The 20,594-nt window shown below is 41.5% G+C and overlaps 1 protein-coding gene across 2 annotated transcripts in view; it reads right to left on the bottom strand.

The window, feature by feature from the left end:
• PKP2 (plakophilin 2) overlaps positions 1-20,290 on the bottom strand; it is a 38,071-nt gene extending 17,781 nt beyond the window's left edge. Inside the window, exons 1-5 of one of the 2 annotated variants that reach the window (XM_063395605.1) lie at positions 19,888-20,290; positions 12,934-13,042; positions 9,784-10,481; positions 5,275-5,413; positions 2,539-2,746 (exon numbers count right to left, since the gene is read on the bottom strand). In XM_063395605.1, coding sequence (XP_063251675.1) covers positions 2,539-2,746; positions 5,275-5,413; positions 9,784-10,481; positions 12,934-13,002 — 1,114 coding nt within the window. In that variant the 5' untranslated portion in view covers positions 13,003-13,042; positions 19,888-20,290. Of the gene's footprint in view, positions 1-2,538; positions 2,747-5,274; positions 5,414-9,783; positions 10,482-12,933; positions 13,047-19,887 lie in introns of both variants that reach the window. The other variant, XM_063395604.1, reaches the window with a different exon arrangement.
• Between the last annotated feature and the right edge of the window lie 304 nt (positions 20,291-20,594).

The following is a 20,594-nucleotide window of genomic DNA, read 5'->3' as shown; positions in this document are numbered from 1 at the left end:
CAAAGAAAGGACAAAGCCTCTGTTTACTTTATCTGCATCAATGCTTTTGTGAAGCTAGCAAATTCAGTCAGATTCCGTGATCTTGGGCAGGTCTGATTCCCCCTGTGAAGAGATCACATGAGCACAGAAATTGCAGGGAAACTGGGCAGCTCTTTTCTGCACAGGGGCATGAGGGGTCCACAGCAGCTTTCAAACCCCTGCCATCAGCACAGAGCTGCTTTGGTGGGGCAGTGGCTTGGTGTTTCTTGTGTGTTCACAGACTGAGGCAGTCACAGCACGTGCTGTAATCAGCACTTATCTCCACACACTCTGGTTGCTCTCAGTCTTTTCACTGCACAATACAAGGCACAGTGCATGACTGTGCTCAGGCTGTATTCCTATGCCTGGGTCTTGAAGAAAATACAGGCCATCAAAGTATTCTTTGAGAACATATGATAAAATATGGATTACTGTTAGGCAAGTGCTTGTCTGTATTAACACTGATGGTCCTAATAAACCAGTGACCTTTAAAGATAAGATTTGAAGGCTGAGATTTACTTAACTCATGTGCACAAGTACTACATTTCTGACAGGTAATGAAGTACAGTATCAGAAAACTTCTGTCCCAGAGTTTTTACTTCCTTCTCTCCTAAAACTTCCTTATCTTTGTATACTTTGTCAGGTGGAGTGCTTTGGTATCATGCTTCCCACACAGCGACAGAAAAAAAAACTTCCCTCTGCTGAGCTTAGACATCTTTATTAATTAATATTGTATGCTTTCAATCCTTGGCCAGGAGTCTTTCACTACAGTTCAATGAGGTATTATCAGGTACCAAATGATTTACTAATCTCTTAAGGGGAAAGACATTTAGCTGAATATGATGTCAATTTGAAAGTCCCTAACTTACAGTCAAAGTAGGCAATTAATATGTCTGATGTGGAAAGACAAATGTACTTCTGGTGCTGACTGGTGTAAGACCAAATCTTTCACATTAACCTTTTCCTGGAAGTGCACACTTCAGAGAGAATGCATGCATGGATATGATATTCCACTAATCCTGTATGAAGTCAAAGGCAGTGCAAGGGGTGAAATTCATTCATCCAGACTGACTTTGCTCTTGTAGGCTCCTTGCAGCTTGCTAGGGAGCTGGAAGAATTGTTCAAGCTATGACAAAAGATATGCCCTAGTGGCATTTTCACTAAGGTATTCAGTGCATTTCCTCCTGGCTGCACATTTGGTCTTGAACAAAGCAAGAAATACTTCTCTCTTGGTGTATTTTTAAAGCCATCCTTTGCAACTGATAGGCATGAAAGCATATCATAATATTTTGCTTTACACAAGCTACATCATCCTGCTTGGCATAAATATTTTTTTGATGTCTTGGTTGTTTTGTGAGTAAATATTCATGTTCAGTGACAGCAGTAATTGCTGATAGAAGATATCCCTTTATCCATTTCCACACGGGTGAAGGGAAAGACAGTAATATTCACAATATACACGTGAGTTATCAGGCACAGTCAACATTTTTGTCAGAAATTATGAAACTGCTAGCAAGGAAAGAGCATTGGCTTTCTGGCCACTCTACCACCATTTCCACTGGTTCCCTCACTGGTCTGTGACAGCACTGAGAGTTAAAGCACTCTGCAATAAATTACTGTGTGACCCAACTGCAACTGATGAGTGTGAAAAACTTTCAAACCTTCAAATGTTGCAGAGCTGCAGAACTGAGCTAAAAAAGAGCCAACAATAGAAAGCTTTGTTCTCCAGCTTAGGGAGCAGAGTGTTTCAAATACTTTAAAGAATGCAGAATTACAGAAGGCCTCAACATGTCTTTGCTTCAGGACAGGGCTTCTTGACAACTTTAGTATCTTTTCACACACCGTTGTCTTAATAGATTTTGTCCTTGGTGTCTTTAAAGATCACTTGAAAGAAATCCCCATTCATTTATTCATGTTTCCCATTTATAAAATATGAGCCTGCTCTTCCTTTGTCTGCTAATTAGAAAGAATGTGGGTCACAAGCAGTGGAATTCCAAGAGACACTGTGGACACATGGGACTGCAGGGATGGAGTGGGAATCTGGGGCAGTGGAGTTTGTGGGGAATAGAACAACCACTTTCTGTCCATGGCACATGACAGTTCTGGGTGACAGTCTTCAAAAAGGAACTTCCTGTAGGCGCTGTCAGCACAGAGTCAAAAAACGAAGGGTGAGCTGCTGTGTAAGTAGCAGGCATTAATTATGGTCCCAGGCACCCCTAGGGAGCCTGACTTTCTTTTCTGGAATATCAGGGACTTAAGGCTTCCTGCAAGTAGACTCACATAATTTCTGAAGACGCTTTAAGAGGGGAAGTTGCAGTTCCTAATCTCCTGTTATTGACTGAAAGACTGGTGTTGAGTAAGGACCTTGGAATTTCACCCTACGGGAATTGCTTAGTGTAGGTGACAATGGTTTTGTATTTAGTCACTAAACACGGGCTTAAGTAAACAATCATGTACCTCTCCCTGAGAGCTCTTGCACTGCTTAAAGCACTTCATGCTTGGCTGCAGAGAAAACCCTACCTGTGATTTGCTTTTTGGTCTCGATATCCCTGGTGTGCCGGAGCAGGCGGAGCAGGAGCGGGATCCCTTTCTGCTCTGACACTTCCAGTTTGTTGTCATTGTCCTCAAACACCAAATTTCTCAGAGCACCACACACTGCCCGCTGAATGTCCTCGTTCTGAACCTCGAGGAGCTGTAAGAGTCTGGGGATGCCACCAAGAGAGAAAACCTGTGAGGAAAACGAAGCACAGCAGAGAACAGTCAGAGGCTGTAAAAGCAAACTCCACTCTCCCCCTGCCCCAGCAAACGTTTAAATAGTAAAAGGGACTGCTTTCATTTGCTCCTATTTGAGGGACTTGAAGCACAGATCATTAATCATTTGGACATGACTATTAACTTCTGGGCTTTTGTATGACTAATACTTAAAATCCACAACTAGGGGATGCAACATGTTTTCATAATTAATATCAGAGAATGCTACTAAATCTCTTCCAGCTTTACCACAGATTTGTACTCTCTGACAAGACATTTAATCACTCTGCTGTTTAGCTTCCATGTTGGTGAAATGAATATTTGAGATTTAATTCTGGGACATTTATAAACAGGTTTTTTTTTCCTCAGCAACCAGTCTGATGAAAAGACAGTGTTTTTCCCAATGCATGTATTGGAAGGGTATCAAAACCCAATACATTATACCTAATACTTCTTAACTGTGCCACAAAGAGGAAAAATAGTAAAAGCAAGCGTGAAAATGTAGAACATTAACCATTGTTAGCCAGCTATCTACCAAACTACTCACATTAGCAAAGACTACTTTTCAGTGTTTAAATCCTCAGAAAATGAGGTTTTCGCCCCAAATAAATGAAGCATTTAAAAGATGTTATTTTACAGTAGCTGTATGGAAACAAACAGTTTGTTGTGGTGAGTGAGGAATCCCGTACTAGCTGTGATATGACACAAGCAAGTGTGAGCTGACTCAGGAATGAATTTACTATGGAAAGCACCTTACATTAAAGTACAATTGCCAACACTCTCCTCCAGCATCTCAAAATGCCCCATGGTTTTGTGGACAAACTCACCCTTGTGTAGAATCAACAGCACATGAAAGACTCAGAAATCTGATACAAGTGTCTTAAACAGTCCAGAGTTTAACAATAAAAAGAATTCAGTGCAACGGGCAGGTGTTGGCAACACGAAGAAATGGAATGTAACAAAACTTTTTGTCCTTCATGGAGTAAACTACAAGCCTGACAGCCTCTCCTCTGCTCCACCTGTACAAGAGGCACAGTTTCTTTATCCTGCTCTGCTGACCTGATTTCCCCTGCAATCCCCCAGCAATCATCTAATGCCAGCAGAATGGAACACAGGAATAGGTATCGTGAGGGCAGTGGTGCACAGAGCATGCTGAAGGCACATCAACCTGTTTTATTGCAGTGGATCAGCCCTTTTCACACCAATATTGTAGTTGTTTGGGTTTTAAAAATATTTATGCAGACTTGCTGTCAGTAATTTTAAGGCATTTATAGCTCTTGTAAAAGGAGTGCTATTTCAACCTAATTTGCCGAGAATTTACAACAGCTAGTGACTGGTCCTTCTAAATATTTATTAGCAGACAAAATTCACCAAAATACTGAGAAGTTCACAGAAATAAAAAAAACACTAGACCCACAAACTCCCAAATATCAGGGAACAACAGACAAAGAATTCAGGCTAAAAAGGGGACATGAGGATGCCAGCGTGAACAAGTCTGATGGAACCAAACAGAAAAGCTCATTATAGGATATGTGGGATAGACAGGAAAATAGAAAGTGGCTTCAGGCTGACTGAACAATCTGAACACCACTCAGCCACTTGTTTTTCTGGGAAGCTGCCTGAGAGAGGTCTGTATGATAACCACATTCAGAGATTCAATTCCCAAGCTCTGTGCTCAGTCTGAAGTTAAGGTTGCCACCTGTGCTGTTATTTTCTCCCCAAACTGACTCTGGCATACCTTAAAGCAAGTCAAAAGTACTGAGAGACGTTTGGCTGTCACTGAACTGGACTGCATGCACTTGATTATGGAAGTAAGGCTGGGATTACTGAGCATATTACAAACCAAAGCAGGTGTAATAATGTTTTTTAACGGTTAAAATAAATGATTGCCTTACACCTTAATGCACAGAACTGTTCAGCAGGAGAGACATATTTGTGTTCAGCAGTGACTTTTAAAGAAAAGGAAGAAGAGAATATTTTTAATATACCCTTTCAAAAAACTTACAAGAGACTTACCAAGTTTCTTGTAAGAGACTTAAAAATTTGGGTAATCTAAACAATGTACTAATGCAAATGCACAGTTCCAGGGAGCCCTTAACATTTTTGCTAATCCACGTACTTTTTAAACACATTTGTGCAGTCCTAACAAACTCTGAGGCTTGCATAAGTTTATACTGTACTCAGAATTTCGTTTTTTGGGATATTTCTGCACGCAAGTTAAAAATGAGAGACAGGACCAACTATATTGATGAAAAGTTCAGACTCCATGATTTATAAAGGCTGAAATAAATGAGTTTATTTGGCCTGAAAAAGAGCAAACTGAATGGGTTGAAAAAAATCTGCAGCAAAACACATAAATGCATTTTAGGGAAAATATCTAACATCACTATCCTATAAGGTTACTCATACTGCCTTCTTCCTTTTCATGTTGGCACACAGTGCCATGAAGTATAGAATCTTATTTTCTCTACCTGATTGTAACTGGCAAAAAAAGTAATTACTTACTTTTTTCCTGGCATCTGCCTTTTGGAAGCACTCATGCTGTATGAAGGTCACTGCAGCAAGGATTCTGGGGGTGGACTGTGTGTTTTCACTCTTCAGTATGTTCACTGCACGCTCCAGTGTCATCTCCACTTCTGGGCTCCTTAAAAGTAGAGACAGAGAGATCTAGTGAAGAAAGACTGCAGAAAAATTATCAGTCTGGTAAAACTAGGATTTTTGTGTTTTTCATGTAACTCTAGCTTTTCTTAGAATTTATTTTTCCTTTCCAGTAGCAGAAAATATCATTATGGCTTTAAGAGATACTGATATCTGGGGGGAAGAGAAAGTCATAAATAGAAGTGTGGTTCTGGAGAAAACAAGTCATGCTTTAAGTTATAACAACAGAATGGAAATGCCAGGGGATGTTTCTATCAGAGTTTCCATGCAGTGGATGAATGAAGACTGTGAAAGGAAGGATGAAGAAGTGCATGAGGATCAAAAGAAGGCCACGACCATGTCAGAGTGACTATTACTGGCCATGAAGATACCTTGTGTTTTTCCTCAATAGGGCGATGATTGTTTTTTTAATATTTGTCCTTATGCCTTTCATCAGTGTCTTAGTTCCCCGACTACATCTATGCAGGATTCAGAACCTCCTTTTTCCAAAAAAGGAAATTATTCTTGCTTGAAATAGATGGGCAAAGGTGGGAAAAAATAAGAATACCACTCCTTAAACTGAGTATGTAGAGAGCCTATGCAGAGAGTCTCAAAAATATGTGCTACCACTTCCCTTCCAAATTCCAGCATGTTTGCTTAAATGAGGATTGTGTTAAACAACCATATAAAAAAATGAAAGACAGGTCACCAAACACATTTTTCCCCTGTAAGTGGAACATAAAACAATTAATGGCACAATCAGGTGCATTAGCTCTGGGACAGGTGGTTATGCTCCCCAGGCTTTTTATTTACTTTTGGTTTCAAATATGCTGCACCCAGATAAAAAAAATGGGGAGAGAAAAGTTGACAAGAATGTGGGCATTCTATTTATTTTTTTAATCCAGATAGTTTTATAGTAGCAGATGTGCCACCAGCCAGACAGGAATGAGAGGGCAGACTGTGACCCACAGTGAAACAAGCAGTAATTGGCAATAACTCCCTACTGCAGAGCTACCAGAATCAGAATGATTTACTTGATAATCATCTCAGTAAATGAATCTGTAGTTAGAAATTTTAAACCAATTGCCTTTTACATTAAAATGAGTACCTGGGAAATATATTAACTAAAGTTGAAACTTTAATTTTTGTTCTTTAAACTAAGCAGAAATATTAAATAATAATTAACAGTGCTCAGAAAAGTGGAATATGGAAAATTAGCCAGATCATGTTTCTTCTTTTTACTCTGTAGTGGAAATGAATAACAGGCTTTTCAAACTTTGGTTTAGTTACATTTCTTAAATCAGGAAATGTCCTGAGACCAAGTCAAAACCTGCACATGTGACCATGTCTACCTGTTGGACACAGCAATAATTTTGGAGCATTTTGACCAAATTCAACCACCTTCTGTGAGCAGCAGACATCTCTGGAGTACAAAATAGTGGCATTTCACTGACCAGCAGCTGAAGAGGACTGGAACCATGGGCTTCCCAAGGTCAAGGGTGATGCATGAACTGATCCCTCAGGGCACACCAGAGGATTTATGTGGGAACTCAACCTCAGGATGCCTGGGTTGTCCCAGAGGAGCCACTGCCAGGCTGAGATGGACACATGGACAGGCAGACAGTGCATTTCTGGGTGCTGGGGTGCAGCTCTGCCCTGAGACTGAAGCAGCTCAGCAGCCACAGCTATCCCTTCATGCAGCAGGCAGAGGATTTCTCTGCTGTTGTGCACTGCCACACTTGGATTGCTCTCCATTGGATAAAAATAACATTCCCTAGTGTTTTATCTGGCAGCAATAAGGGATGCAGTACCATCTCTGACCCTCAATGGTATTCATACAGCTGCAGCACCCTAACTCTTGTCAAAATAGAATTTGATGCTAAGATTCCCTTCCCACCCTCAAAGTATTTACAGGCAAACTTAATTAGCTCTGTGGCTGACTGGCACATGAAGTGACACCAAACAAATGGCCAGTCAGGCAAAGTTTATTAAACAGAACAATGATTTGACTTGACCTTAATTGCCAAAATATACCAGTTTTGAGACAAATACATGCATAATAATTTTGTGGCAGCTCTCAGCACATTTAGAGCTCAGATTCTGCAAGCAGCCATTTCTCAAACAGCTTCAGGTTGTCTCTCTCTTTTCTAAGCTCTTAGTCTTAAGGGTGCTCTTAACTGATTCACTTCACCAGAAGTTACAGAGATAGCATCTCTACACTCTGATTTTTTTCTACTTCGCTTTCATAGCATGAGCTAATTCTTTTACAGGAAGTTTGAAAATGCTTTTAGATATGTTTCAAATGCTGTATGCAACTGGTCCACTACTTCTCTTTAACCTTACACAGCTATGTCACATTCTCTTATTTCACTTGGAAAGACTTAAATTGTGACCTGTATAAAAAAAGTACAGATCTGTGGAAAAATTAAATTATTCCAAAAACAAGCTTATCTTTTTTTCCCTCTTACATAACTAAGGGTACAACAAGTAAGGTAACAACATGTCAGATAAATGCAACCTTAAAATAAGAGAATGAGAATAAGAAGAAAACTGAGTGTCTACAAATTCCTTGAAATGAGAAAGCTTCTGGAAAATGCTGAACCTGAAAACTGGCACTTAAGGAATTTTGCCCTCACAAAGATTTCCAATAGATCACAAATCTTCCACCTGAGTTAACATGATCACAAGCCACTTGCACAATGATTCAAGACTGATTTTTACATCTGCAGGTATTAAAATACTTTGGCTGATGCTCGTACAGACAGACAACCAGAGTCCAGTGTCTGCATCTGCAAAAGAAAAGCCAAAATTGCTACTACATGTAATTCAAGATAAAAATTGTTAGTTGTAGCTTAGAAATGCATTCAAGAATGTACCAAAAGTTAAGCAGATTATTAAAACAATGGGATACATGTTTGTAAATTGTCTTACTGAAAAACAAAGTCCTCCCTACTGAGAAACAAAGCCAGGTACCTATTTTCAGTATTAGTACTCCAAAATCTTTAACTCTAGTGAGCTCTCAGCTGCTTTTTTGTATTTATTAGCTGTGAAGTCTAATTACTTAAAACTCAACATAATTAATGTCAGCTCTCCTAAGTCCTGCATCACCCAGAGATGATACTTTCAAACCAGACCAGAAGTGAGCATAATACCATATATGTTTGCAAATATAATCATAGCACATAACATGTAGTTGACCACAAAAGACATATGATCTGCACATAGCAGTGATACCAGGTGATGCCTTTGCTCACACAGTAAGAAACTCAGAAAAAGAAGAAAGATAGAACTTCAGAAAATGAACTTAACAGCTACACAGTTATGGGCAAAAGGCCATTTCTTAATAATACTGTTGTAAATTACACTATGATTAACTTAAACAGAAATTGTAGGATCCTATTTGAATTATGAAACAACAATAAAAACCAGAATAAACATGCAAGTAACCATCTCCTGCATACCAAGTGGCTTGTTCTGTCTGCTGAAATGTAACAGCTCTGGAAACATTCAGAATTATTCTAAAATGAATAGATATTCACTCCTGAGGGGAAATTCAGAAATAATAAAATTTCTCCTTTGAAAATGGAACAGATTTTAAACATTCTGAAATCCTCTCTGGAAAGGAATTTTTGGTGGGGGAAGTAATTTTGGGAAAAAAACCCGAACAATCTTTTCCAGTATTCTAAACAATTTTCATTAAGTCTAGGGGCAGATTTGGGACTCTTTGGCATGGAGCTAACAAAGTTTCAAATTAAGATAACTCCCTCAGAGCATGTAGGGTCTCATGGCAGTGAGACACTCTGGGGTCTTGGGATTCAGAGCAGGTCGTATTTGTTCTAGGGATGGATGGTGCTACAGAGCTAAGAGAAATTTCTGCCATGTGTTTTACCTGAAGTTTATAAAAACTAAGAGGTGTCCTTGAAACCATGAAGGATTTTTAACTGGAAATTGTGAATCTGCCAAAAGCTGCTCCACTGATAGATTTCTGACCTATCCTCACGAGAACCAGTGTTGACATCTTATGGACTCTCGTGAGCACAAAATTTGCCAATGCAATTTTGTGTATCATGACTTAGGTTGTAAATTACTCAGTGACTACTTCGTGTCTCCTGATAACATTAAGTCTTGGCAAAAGGGAGTCCCAAACCTCAGCAGGAGGTGCAGACCCTGCACTGTGCATACACATACATTTTTTCTCCCTTTTCCTGTGTTGCACTGGATGTGGATTTTTAAAAGCCAATCTACTTTCTGCCTCCTCTGCACTGATATTTCATACGTGGTGCTGGCTGCTGAACCACAGGCTATCAGTTTACTTTCTAACACGTTCCTGTCAGCTGTGGCAGCCCAGAGCCAAAGCAGGTCCTGCACGGTGCTTACCCGAGCTGAGATCCATTGAGGGTCACCTGCTCGCTCTGCAGGAAACCATTTCTGCCTGCTGCGGCCACAGCAGCTGTCACGGGCATCCTCTTCCCATCCGTTTCTGCGGTGACACTGGCTATTGAGGCCGGCTGGGAAAGCTCCCTCCTGCTCTGTGTGTTTCTGAAGGTTGTTTGGTAGAAGCTGGACCTCACGGATTGTCTGTTCTGAGACAAACGGGCCACGGTCGGGGACCTCACTTGTCCCACCGCGCTCTCCGAGGCCAGGTAGTTTTCCTTCTCCAGAAGGTTGCTCATGCTGCGGCTGCTGCCAGGCTGGTGGTACAGAGGGACAGCAGGGCTGGGGTAGACCCCGTCAGGGACAGCCTCACCCCCAGCCCCCGTGCGGGACTGTCTCTTGAAGGAGCGCCCGCGGTGCACGGAGTCGCGAAGGCTGTAGCCCACAATCTCGGAGCGCGCGTATCGCGGCGGCACGGTCCCGCCGGGCCTCAGGCTGTCTCCGTGCCTCGTGGAGAATCCAGCTGAGATCCCTCCATCGTAGTGGAAATCCTTGGACATGTACACCAACCTTTCCGGATTTCGTTGGGGCGAGACCTCCAGTCTCCTCAGAGGCTGCCTCTGAGCTCTCTCTTCCATCGTCCTGTAAGCACTCCTAGTTCCCCAGCCATTCGTGTAAGAGGATGGGGAGGCAACCTGCTCCTGGGGGCACGAAACAACAGGGGCCACGGTGAGGTCACAGCGCTCGGGATCAGCAGCAGGGAAATCAAACCAAAGAAAGTAAAGACAAAAATTCTACAGCCTGCTCTCAGAATCACAAAAAAATACATCACGATCACCAAAATTGTGCATCAAATGGGATGCTGCCACACTTCTCTGTACCTCCCTTGTGAAGGCAGGAAGAAGTACAATCTAAACATCAGGAGACAAAGTCTAAGCATCTAGTCTTCTGCCATGAACTCAAAATAGTTGTATAAGTCAATTAAGCCAGGTAATGAACAGATTGATTATTAATAGAGACTTTTCTCTTGAAACTCCCTGGGGATTAACACCAACATCTGCTACTAAAGCTAAATTCAAGGCTGTCTAATAGACAGAAGAAAATTAATCAATCAGATATAAAAAACATTATACTGAAGTGTCTGCATATTGATAATAACCTTATTAATATAATGTTATTTAGCACTCATGTTCATTTGAGGTAGGATCTATTAAAAAGATATAGTCCCTTTTTCTGTTTGTCTAATCTCTTAAAAATTAAGGAGATTGGGTAACATTCCAAGAAAATTAAAATTATCATTTCACCATTTCACTGACTTCCCTAATTCTGCAGCTGAAATTTTAGACTATTTCCTTTTTTTCTTGTACCTGGTGGGGATAGATAGATTGTAATGGGCCATCATCTTGCTTTACAATTTTCTCTTTTCTAAACCTTGCCAACCTTTCTTTGTAGGACATGTATTCAAGATTCTTACTTTAGGTGTCATTTAATGCCTCTCCATTTTTATACATTGTCTTGTTCTCTATATTGGACTCCATGCTCCATTCAAAAACCATCCAGAACCAAATCAACTTGGGACACTATCTGGCCTTGAAATAGAGGAGTCATGGACCAATTTTTAAAAAAATCAGTAAGCATAGGGGCATACGATGATAAAAAGCCCCATATTTTAAATTTCCATGTTGTGTTAAAATGTGGAAATATTAAAGGCATTTATAAGGTAAACAGAGAAGTTTACACAAGCTATTAATTGAAAGAACAGTGCTTAGCAGATAAATGCCAGACTGAATTCCCTTCATTTCACTGTTGAGGAGATCCTGAGGGTGATAGCTGATTCACAAAAGGAGTAAAGGTTATAGACACTAGCAGGCTCAGGCAAAGACCATTGGATATATCTGTTGATTCTACAGAAGTCATGCAAGGATATCTTAATCTGTTGTTTGGGGATAATTAATGTTTTTGTAAAGTACTAGACCTTGTGGCTTTTCCCAGCTTTTACACTTTTTTCTCTTTTCTCCCCACCCCCTGCCTAGTAAACTGTATTATTTCCTTGTGATTCTTTTGTCACCTCCAGTTTTGCTCTTGTTGCTCTTTTCTGGAAGGAATGGATTCAGGTCAAATATTATGGACTGCAGGAAAGCTAAGAGCAGAGGATGAGAGGACAGAGAATGAAATGTGCTTAGGTAAATGCTTCTGTCTCTCCCTATACAGAGCCAGAGGTTCTTCACTGACTGTTCAAAAGCTGGGCTATTTCTTTTAATGAAAAAAACCCATCCTTGCGTAATTTAAAATTAGGAAAGAATTGCTCCCTTCATACACAGTTATTTACTAAATAAATGTTTCTGTTCTCAAGCCAAAATGCTTTCAGTTTACTAAATTGATCAACAGCAATTGATTGCTATTGAGCTGTGTCGATTTCCTCCTTCAAATAGGTTCAAAATCTGTTATGAGCTGTGTCAAAAACCCTCCAGAAAACCAATTATTTATATCAGCATTCAGGCCATGACCCAAAGAAAATCTAGACAAAATAACAAGAGAATTTATTATTAGATGGTTTAGAAACAGCATTGCATTGGAAGGACTGTGCTGCTGGAATCCTTGTAATGATAAAACAGGTTACAAGAGGAGTATTTTAAATTATAAGAAACCACTCTACCTTGTGAAAACTAAAGTATTTGTGAAACTACAGCAATCTGTTTTCCTTTGGTTTTGGGTGCTTGATCCTGTTTGCCTGGCAGCATGTCCTCTGGCCACCCTGAGGTACAGATGTGCTGATGGAACTGCTGTCTGGTGGGAGGGATGAAGATATGACTTGTCACAGCCTTTGCCTTAGGGGAGTGCAAATATGATTTTTCATTTTCTACCCTGATGCCAATTCTCACAAACCCAACAGGACAGCAAACAGCCCATCTGTATGACTGACTTGAATTTGGCTACTGAAGTCATTGGAAGAAAGAGAGAACATGAAAGAGTGATTTCATTGTAAAACCCTCATTTTCTAAAAATCAGGTTTTAAGAAGAAAACAAACAAGAAAACAAACAAGAAAACAAACCTTTTAACACCATCTAAATGCTATTATTTGTGGCAACAAAATTAATAAACTATGTGTATGATACTGTATTTATTTCTACTCATTATCTTCCTTTCCTCACCTGGTTTGCCTGGTAGTATGAGAAGCTGTAGGGAGACCTTGGTGCAAAATCGTTCTCAGTGATGCCCATGTTATAGACACGCTCTGGTACACTGGATGCACGCTGCAGGCTGCCTGGAACCAAAGGCTAATGTTAGACAGGTCTTACCAAAACACAGCATTGTTACAGAGGGTGATACACAGGGCTAGTGAAAGGGTGCAGTCAGCACTGGCATTGATATAAGCTGAAAATTGAACAGGGAAATGAGGGAGGGATATTTGCATTTTCCTGAGGATACAAGCCATTTTTTTCCAGTTCCCTATATACTTTGCTTAAGAGTTATTTTGAGCTTTTAGGAGCCTAGTGACTCCTGCAGTTATGAAAAAGGTTTCAGCAAAGCAAGCTGATATTTTAAATATCCCGGATAACAAGCTGATTAAGTGCTGAGAAACAGTATCACTGAACTAAGAACACTTATTTTTCACTCCAACCACTTTGAAAGTACATGCAAATATATAATTGCATGGTTCACATTGGCTGACTATGACATGCAAAGTACACAAGAGATGAAAATATTGCAGCTGTTGATTGGAGCTGAGAAACAGGGGTTGATGTCTGTATCTGTCACTGTTAGAGATGCAGATTTCACCATGCACAGTGTAAACAAACAGCACACACTGAGCACAGACCTTTTATTTCACAGCTGTCTACTCAACTGCTGCTGTTTCTTCTCCCTCAGGTGCTGATTTCATGACAATGTATTGCGGCAAATAATGCTTCACTAATCCCAGTGCTCCACCCAGACAGCACAAAGAGTCTGAGAACCAGCCCTGTGGCTCACGGTGCTGTAAAGCTGGGTTGTCCAGTGACACTTCAAATCTGCACCTGAAAGGTTCACTAATCCTACAAATAATGTCAAAGATCCACAGTTTATCTGCTCTGATTCTTTTTTTCCACGACCCAGCTCTGAAAATAGAGCAGCACATTGTGATTATTTCTTCCATTAAAACCCCAAACAGGTCAACAAAACCTTCTGGCAGTTCCTTTTTCTCACTAACAGAATGCATTTTCAAAGAGTGAGTGCTTCTATTAACGAAACTTTTAAAATCAACAGATATTAATGAAATAATTATGAGATTCCCATGTTACTATGAGAATCTGCATACAGGAATATAATTAAAGCAGGTTTAAAGAGGTGAAATAGAAGTTGAAAGCAAGATCTCAAATCAATCATAAATGGGCCTACTAGGCTGAACAGGTAACAGCAGTCAATAAAGAAGTTAACTGACCATCAATTTTCAAAACAGCAAATATTACCTGAGATACTACAGAAAATAAATCTAAATCACTGACTTGCTCAAACTGCTGAAGACCAAATTTGTGTATCCCATAATATAGTAAAATACAATACAATATAATGGCAGACTGTGATAATTTGAGGCCTAACTCAATCACAAATTGCGATTATTTTGCTTGTATAATCATACTTTCCAATTGTCTGACTTTGGCAGATTTAACCACGTATGAGGTGATTTGTTAGGACACATTCACAGTAACTTTGTGTAATGAGAGAGGAATGGTGCAGCTTGGTCAAACTCATGATTTGGATTGTAATAATTCCTTCCTGACATTACAAGGTTACCATAGCCCAAGGGTTACCTGAGTACGTGAGAAAGAGGCAACAGGAAATTGTTCTCTTATACTGCAAAAAATTCACAGAAATGTGCACCAACATCCCAAATCTGCAAATTTATATGGATGTCTCATTTGTGTCAGGTAATTCCCATAGCAATGTACTATTTCAGGTGCCCAGTCAGAGTCTCAGCTAAGTGCTGCCTTTTAAAGATTCACTTTCTTCATTGCTGTATATTAAAAGGCTTTCATACTCTAAATCTTGAAATATAAATACCTATAAATTTCTGGTTTTTACAGTTTGGTTTTTTTTTTTCCTGTTTATTTAGTGAGAAAGTATTCTTAGTTATCTACGGCATAAAGGCCTTTTCAGCAAGTAATTTTTGTATATTTTAAGTAATTGTAAGCTTGTCTTTACTAAAAATAAAAATATGAAAAAGAGGATAAGTTACAAATAACAAGGCATCCATTAACTGGTTGAGGATAAACTATATATCTAACAGCTTCCTCCTTGCAAAAATGAATACAGTCAATCAAAAATTGTCCCATTAAGTCATCTTTCAAATAGTTCCCTTTTTTCACCTTCAGCCTCCCTGTGAAATGATCCATCAGTAAAAATTTTTCTATTTCAGAGACAAAGACAGTATATTAACCAATGGAATTTCACTTTGCAGTTATCTCTTGCTTGCTCTTATCACATCAGTAAATCATTTTGCTGGCCTTTTACCTGTAGATTTATCAGGCAGACATAAAAGACATGCCTATTTTACTGTGTGCTGGTTACTTGTGCCAAAAGTCAGTGTGGCAAAGGAAAAAGTAGGAACTGAAATGCTGTGCCTGTCCAACAGCTATGAGATGCAGAATAGGTGACCTGATCAGAACTTGCCTGTGCCAGCAAGGCTTCCTTCAGTTTATTTTCACCATACTACAAAAACCTTACACACCCAGTGCACTGTTTTGTTGTTTAATTTTCAAAAGCCATGAATTATTATTTTTAAAATTTATATTATGTTCTCATTTACTGATAGGAATAATACCTTCTGACTGTGATTCTCAGTGTTTTAAGTCTCACAAAAGGTCTCTCTCTCCCCAGGAAATTAGCAAGTGATTCAGTTACTCATCCACAGAGGACAAACACTATTTGAGAGGCCATAGGATGCCACACTTGATTTCCAGCAGCCAGTCAGGAAAACAAATGGGTTTGCTGCAGGCCCTGCATCATGTCTGTCAACCCATAAAGGTATTTTGGACAACTCAGGCATCTCAGACAGCACCAGACACCCATGTGTGGGCAATTGAGTGGAACTGCTTATCAGCTCCCTCTCTGCTGTCAAGATGAACTAGAACAGCTGAGGAACACCTTGGATGTGGTCAGTGGGGGAGGCAAACTGAACCCCTCTGCTCTTCTCCAGGCCTAAAACAAAAGCTGTGCAGAAGCCACCTGATATTGCAACAGTTGAAAGAAAATTCTGAGACCAGAAAAAATAATTACAATATCAGGAGGCAGCAGGCTGTAGAGATGAGTGAGCAGAAATCCCATCTGTCTCCACAGAGGCTCTTCTCAAGGCCTCTTTGTTCCCCTGGATGTGACAAGCCCAGCACATCCCAAGGCCTTGGAAATTTCTCCCCAGCAATCACTGCCTGTGGTGCAGACAGACCAACCTAATGTTTGCTTTGCTTTTCAAAAACAATGACGACAAGAGGCATCTCTAGGACATCTGGTAGATGAAAACGACAATTATCTCCACCAAGGAGCTGGGTGTACCAAATCCCCCTTAATCATGTACAGTGTACTCACAACTCTCTGCTGTGAGTCTTTTTCAGCCCTTTTGTGTTTGAATGGATACCATGAAAGCCAAATCTTGGCTCTGAACCTCTCAGTGCAGTCATCAATGCAGCTGTACCTGCACACATCAGTCGAAGGAACTGAGGGAGTGTCACACACTTGGAGTGTCCCCTGTCCATTGTCCCCTCCTGCTCAGGGCACCTGGGTGGCCACCTCCCCCACGGGGACTCAGCACTGCTGGACTGGCATCCTTCCATCCTCTTTTGTACTTCAGCACTCAGGATGGACTGAGATGATGAGATTCAAAATTGGCATATCCAAACCATCACTGAACGCCTTCACCTTGAGACCAAAGAGCCTTCCTTTCGATTGTGCTCCTTCATCACTCTGCTGGTCCCAGAGGAGTTTTTCTAACATTTTGTATTGGTTAGGACATTTACACAAGGGTTCAAATTTAAGAAAAAGATTTCTTCTGGCTCAGGAGGCAGAGGTGAGGAATGTAACAAAACCAACAAAAATTGAAAGTCAACACAGATATTTTTTCTGCTTCCTTACCCCAGGAAGATAGAAAATTACTATTAATGGTCATTTACCATTAATTACAGTTAACATGCTAGCATTTTGCCAAACAGAGGGCTAAATACAGAAAAGTGCGCTGAGTCCCTAAAAGCAATTGTAACAAGAAAATACTAAGAATTTTAGCAGCTAATAAATATGAAGAATAAATATGTCTGTTTCCCATTGTCTTATATCTGATGCTGTTTATTTGAAAATCAAGTAAGTTTGAATTTTAGTCAGCAGTTCACTAGGTCATCTGGTTTTGTATGATACATTACTCAATTCTTCCCTCGATTTTACAGTGAGGATCTGATAAGGATGCCTTAAAAAGCCAATGAAAATCCAAAAGGAAAAAGATCAGAGGCAAGTGGACTTAGAATTGAGTTTAAAAGATTCCTAAAATATGCATAAAATAAAAACAGCTTGTGGGACAAAACACCAGTCATTAAAGTCTGTCATTCCAAATGCCACTTTACTTTGATAAGGTGGAACTACCTACCATTGCATTTCCATCCTTAAATAGCATCCAGAAATTTGATATGATTGCTTTAGTTGTTCAAAACTTTTAAGAGCAGCACAATCTTTAATTTATAAAGGCTCAGCAGTGGATAAGCTGGACAAGTGGCAGCTGTTGTTGAACTGCTTGAAAAGCTATTAACAGTGCTTGACAACATCTTGAAAAGAGTTGAGGACATACGTAATTTCAACCCTTTGGCAGCAGGTGCAATCCTCAAATCTGAAGATTACTGAATTTTTATTATCAGAAAGAAACACACCTTCCAAAAGGGGGAAGAGGGCATGAAACAACAAACAGTATGGGGGTAGGAGGAAAAAATAAGGTTCTCCATAGAAAAGTAGTGCTGAAGGCTAAAGCAGACACCTCTAATTTGAAATTATAAGGAGAAATCATGCTGACTGACAAAAACTGCTTCTCATGGCCTCAAAGTTTCCAGCACAGTCAGTAGAAAATGGGTGTGCACTGATGACACTGGGCAAGACCTTTCCTACCACTGATTCTTCATACCCAGTGGTTCTGTGCTTGGCTAATTTTAGGCATGCATGTGAACACTGTGGTTAGGCATGCACTAAGTGCCTTGCTGAGCAGAGCCTGAAATACTCCTACAGACAGGACAATTATATCACAGGGGACTGCTCCTGCTCCATCTAAATCTTTGTAATCCTCCCCTGCAACTGCAAACAATATAGGAACCTTGATGAATTTAGCCAGAAAAGGGCTATAATTCACAGAAAGGGTTGCTTTTGGACATATTTTTTAGAAGTTGTCTACACATCAGAATGCAAATGTTTCTCAAAGCGTGGTCCAATTTTGAGCAAGTCCGTATAGAAAGCACATTGGGACACACATGCAAGTATATGTATATTTTTGAGGAAATTCAACATGTTAAATGCAAGATTGACTATGATTCACTTCATATATATTTAAGATATCAACAGATATACATGTATTATACATATGTATAAATTCATGGAATGCATTTCAGTTTTGATTATTTTTTCCTGTGTTTTGCAGTGGGACTAAAAATTGTACAGCAACGTGCCCATAAAAATATGTTTGAAAGAAGAAAAGTTCATTTTTGCATGAACAAGACATGTTACAGACATGTCATTTTCCACCCCTTATCCTGAAGTTTAAAAGTTTTGGTGTCTCAGAAATGCAAGGGCACCAGATACTTGACCTTTAGAAAAACAGAGCAAACCAAGATAACTATCCCCAAATACATCAGGTCTGTTAATGTATTCCAGAGAAACCAGGATGACTTGAGAGCATGGGAATTCTGTTTTCACAGTGTTTTATGCGTGGTTTAGAGACATGAGCTCAGGCTCATGACACTGTAGCATTTATAAACTACTGGTTAAAAAGCTTTTTGCAGGCCCTCTGCTGAGAGAAATAGAAATTAGGCTACTCTGAAAGTGTTTAGAAGCTTGTCATTAGTAAATGACAAGCTAAGGACTGGCACGTTTATCTGCACATTGCACACCCATTTATGGGATTTGTACAACTGATTGCTACAAGTAGAATACGTCCATTTTCACCATGAGTTTTTTTAAATAGAGGCCAGACAAAGAACAAGAAAATATTCATCTGCCTGACAAGATAGATGAGTGAAGTATGGTTATAAAGGTTTTTGTCTCACAGCTTTCAGCAAATGAAAGGTGACAGCTTTCATAAGGACAGCGGAGCAATGTGGCATGTAGCCTGCAAGTCAGTCGTATTTTCCCATTTAAAAACAAAATTAAAGTTTCATGGTAAACTTAAAAAAACTTAAAATTAAAGTTTTCATGAACAGTTAAGACTAAAACCCCTCGAGCATCTTGCCATGAACTCTCAGCACCGGGCAGTCACCCTGTGGGTGCCCGATGTGCTCGGGCTCTGCTGGGGCACAAGGTGTGGCTGCAGGTTTCCTGCAGGTCTGCCCTTCTGCCTACGAGATCTTGGAAGCGAGGGATGATTGACGTCAATTTGTAGCACGCATGTCAAAGAACTGGGTAAATAATGTCTGATAGCATTATCGTTCTGTGCTTCCCATTCATGCATTTCCTAGAGCTACTTTTCCAAACTTTTCTTTTTTTTTTTTAAATTTCGCGGTTAAACCAGGCAGAACTTTTCCTCCGATTCTTCTCATTGTACTTCGCAAAGAGGAGCCGTGGGTAAAGCCGCAGGCACTAAGCCAAGCCCCTGAAGCGCCTGTTGGGTTAGCAGGGTTAGCATTGCGGCTGGGTTCCCCTCCCGGGCAGCGCAGAGCCCGGAGCGGCCCCGCCGCGCACCGAGCTACGGCCGAGGCTGGCAGGGGGGAACTTCTCACTCGCGGCGGCGGGAAAGGGGTAAAAGAAGAGGCGACAGAGGCACGATTTTATGCCTGAGCAGTCCTCCTCCCAGGGCCGGGAAGCCGCGGACAGGGGCCAGCTGGGGCCCCATCCCGGAGCCGTGTCCGGTCCCTGTCCCTCGAAGAGCATCGCGGCGCGGAGAGGGCACTCACCATTGTACAGCGAGCCCCGGCGCTTCCTGGCCAGCGTCTGCTGGACCTGCCGCTGGATCCGCAGCTCCTTCTCCTCCCCGGCGCGGTCTCCCGAGAGTTTGAGGCGGTCCTCGGAGGGCAGCGCCAGGCTGGAGCTGTCCAGCTCGCCCAGGATCTGCTGGCCCAGCACGGTGCGGATATAGCCCTGCTCGGGCCCGCGGCCGGCCATGGGCACGGCCGGGCTGCGCTCGGCTCCGCGGACCTGTTGCGCCTCCGCCGCTTCCCCAGCGCCGGGGCCGCGCCCCGCCCGCCGCACAGGTACCGGGCACGGCCCCTCCGCCCCGCCCCGGGGCACCGGCCCGGCCCGCCCCGGCTCGGCCCCTCCAGCGAATCCGCTCCCCTGCCCTGCCCGCGGGGCTGGAGGGTCCGCCGGGGCTGCCCGGCACAGCCCAGCCCGGCCCAGCCCGGCCCAGCCCGGCCCTCGCCAGCGGGGAGCGGCCGCCGCCGCCGGGAAGCGCCGCCTGCGCCCGTCCTCCGGCGGGACAGTCCCGGGGCGGCCGGGGCTGAGCTCCCGGGGCCGCGATCCTGCCTTTGTGTCTGTGTTTGTGTGTGTGTGTGTGTTTGTGTTTGAGTTTGTGTGTGTGTGTTTGTGTATGTGTTTATGTGAGTGTTTGTGTATGTTTGTGTGTGTTTGTGTTTGTGTGTGTGTTTGTGTAAGTATGTTTGTG

The sequence above is a fragment of the Prinia subflava genome, chromosome 4 (assembly GCF_021018805.1).
Source record: "Prinia subflava isolate CZ2003 ecotype Zambia chromosome 4, Cam_Psub_1.2, whole genome shotgun sequence".
Taxonomy (NCBI): Eukaryota; Metazoa; Chordata; class Aves; order Passeriformes; family Cisticolidae; genus Prinia; species Prinia subflava.
This window is presented reverse-complemented; position numbering and strand designations above follow the sequence as displayed.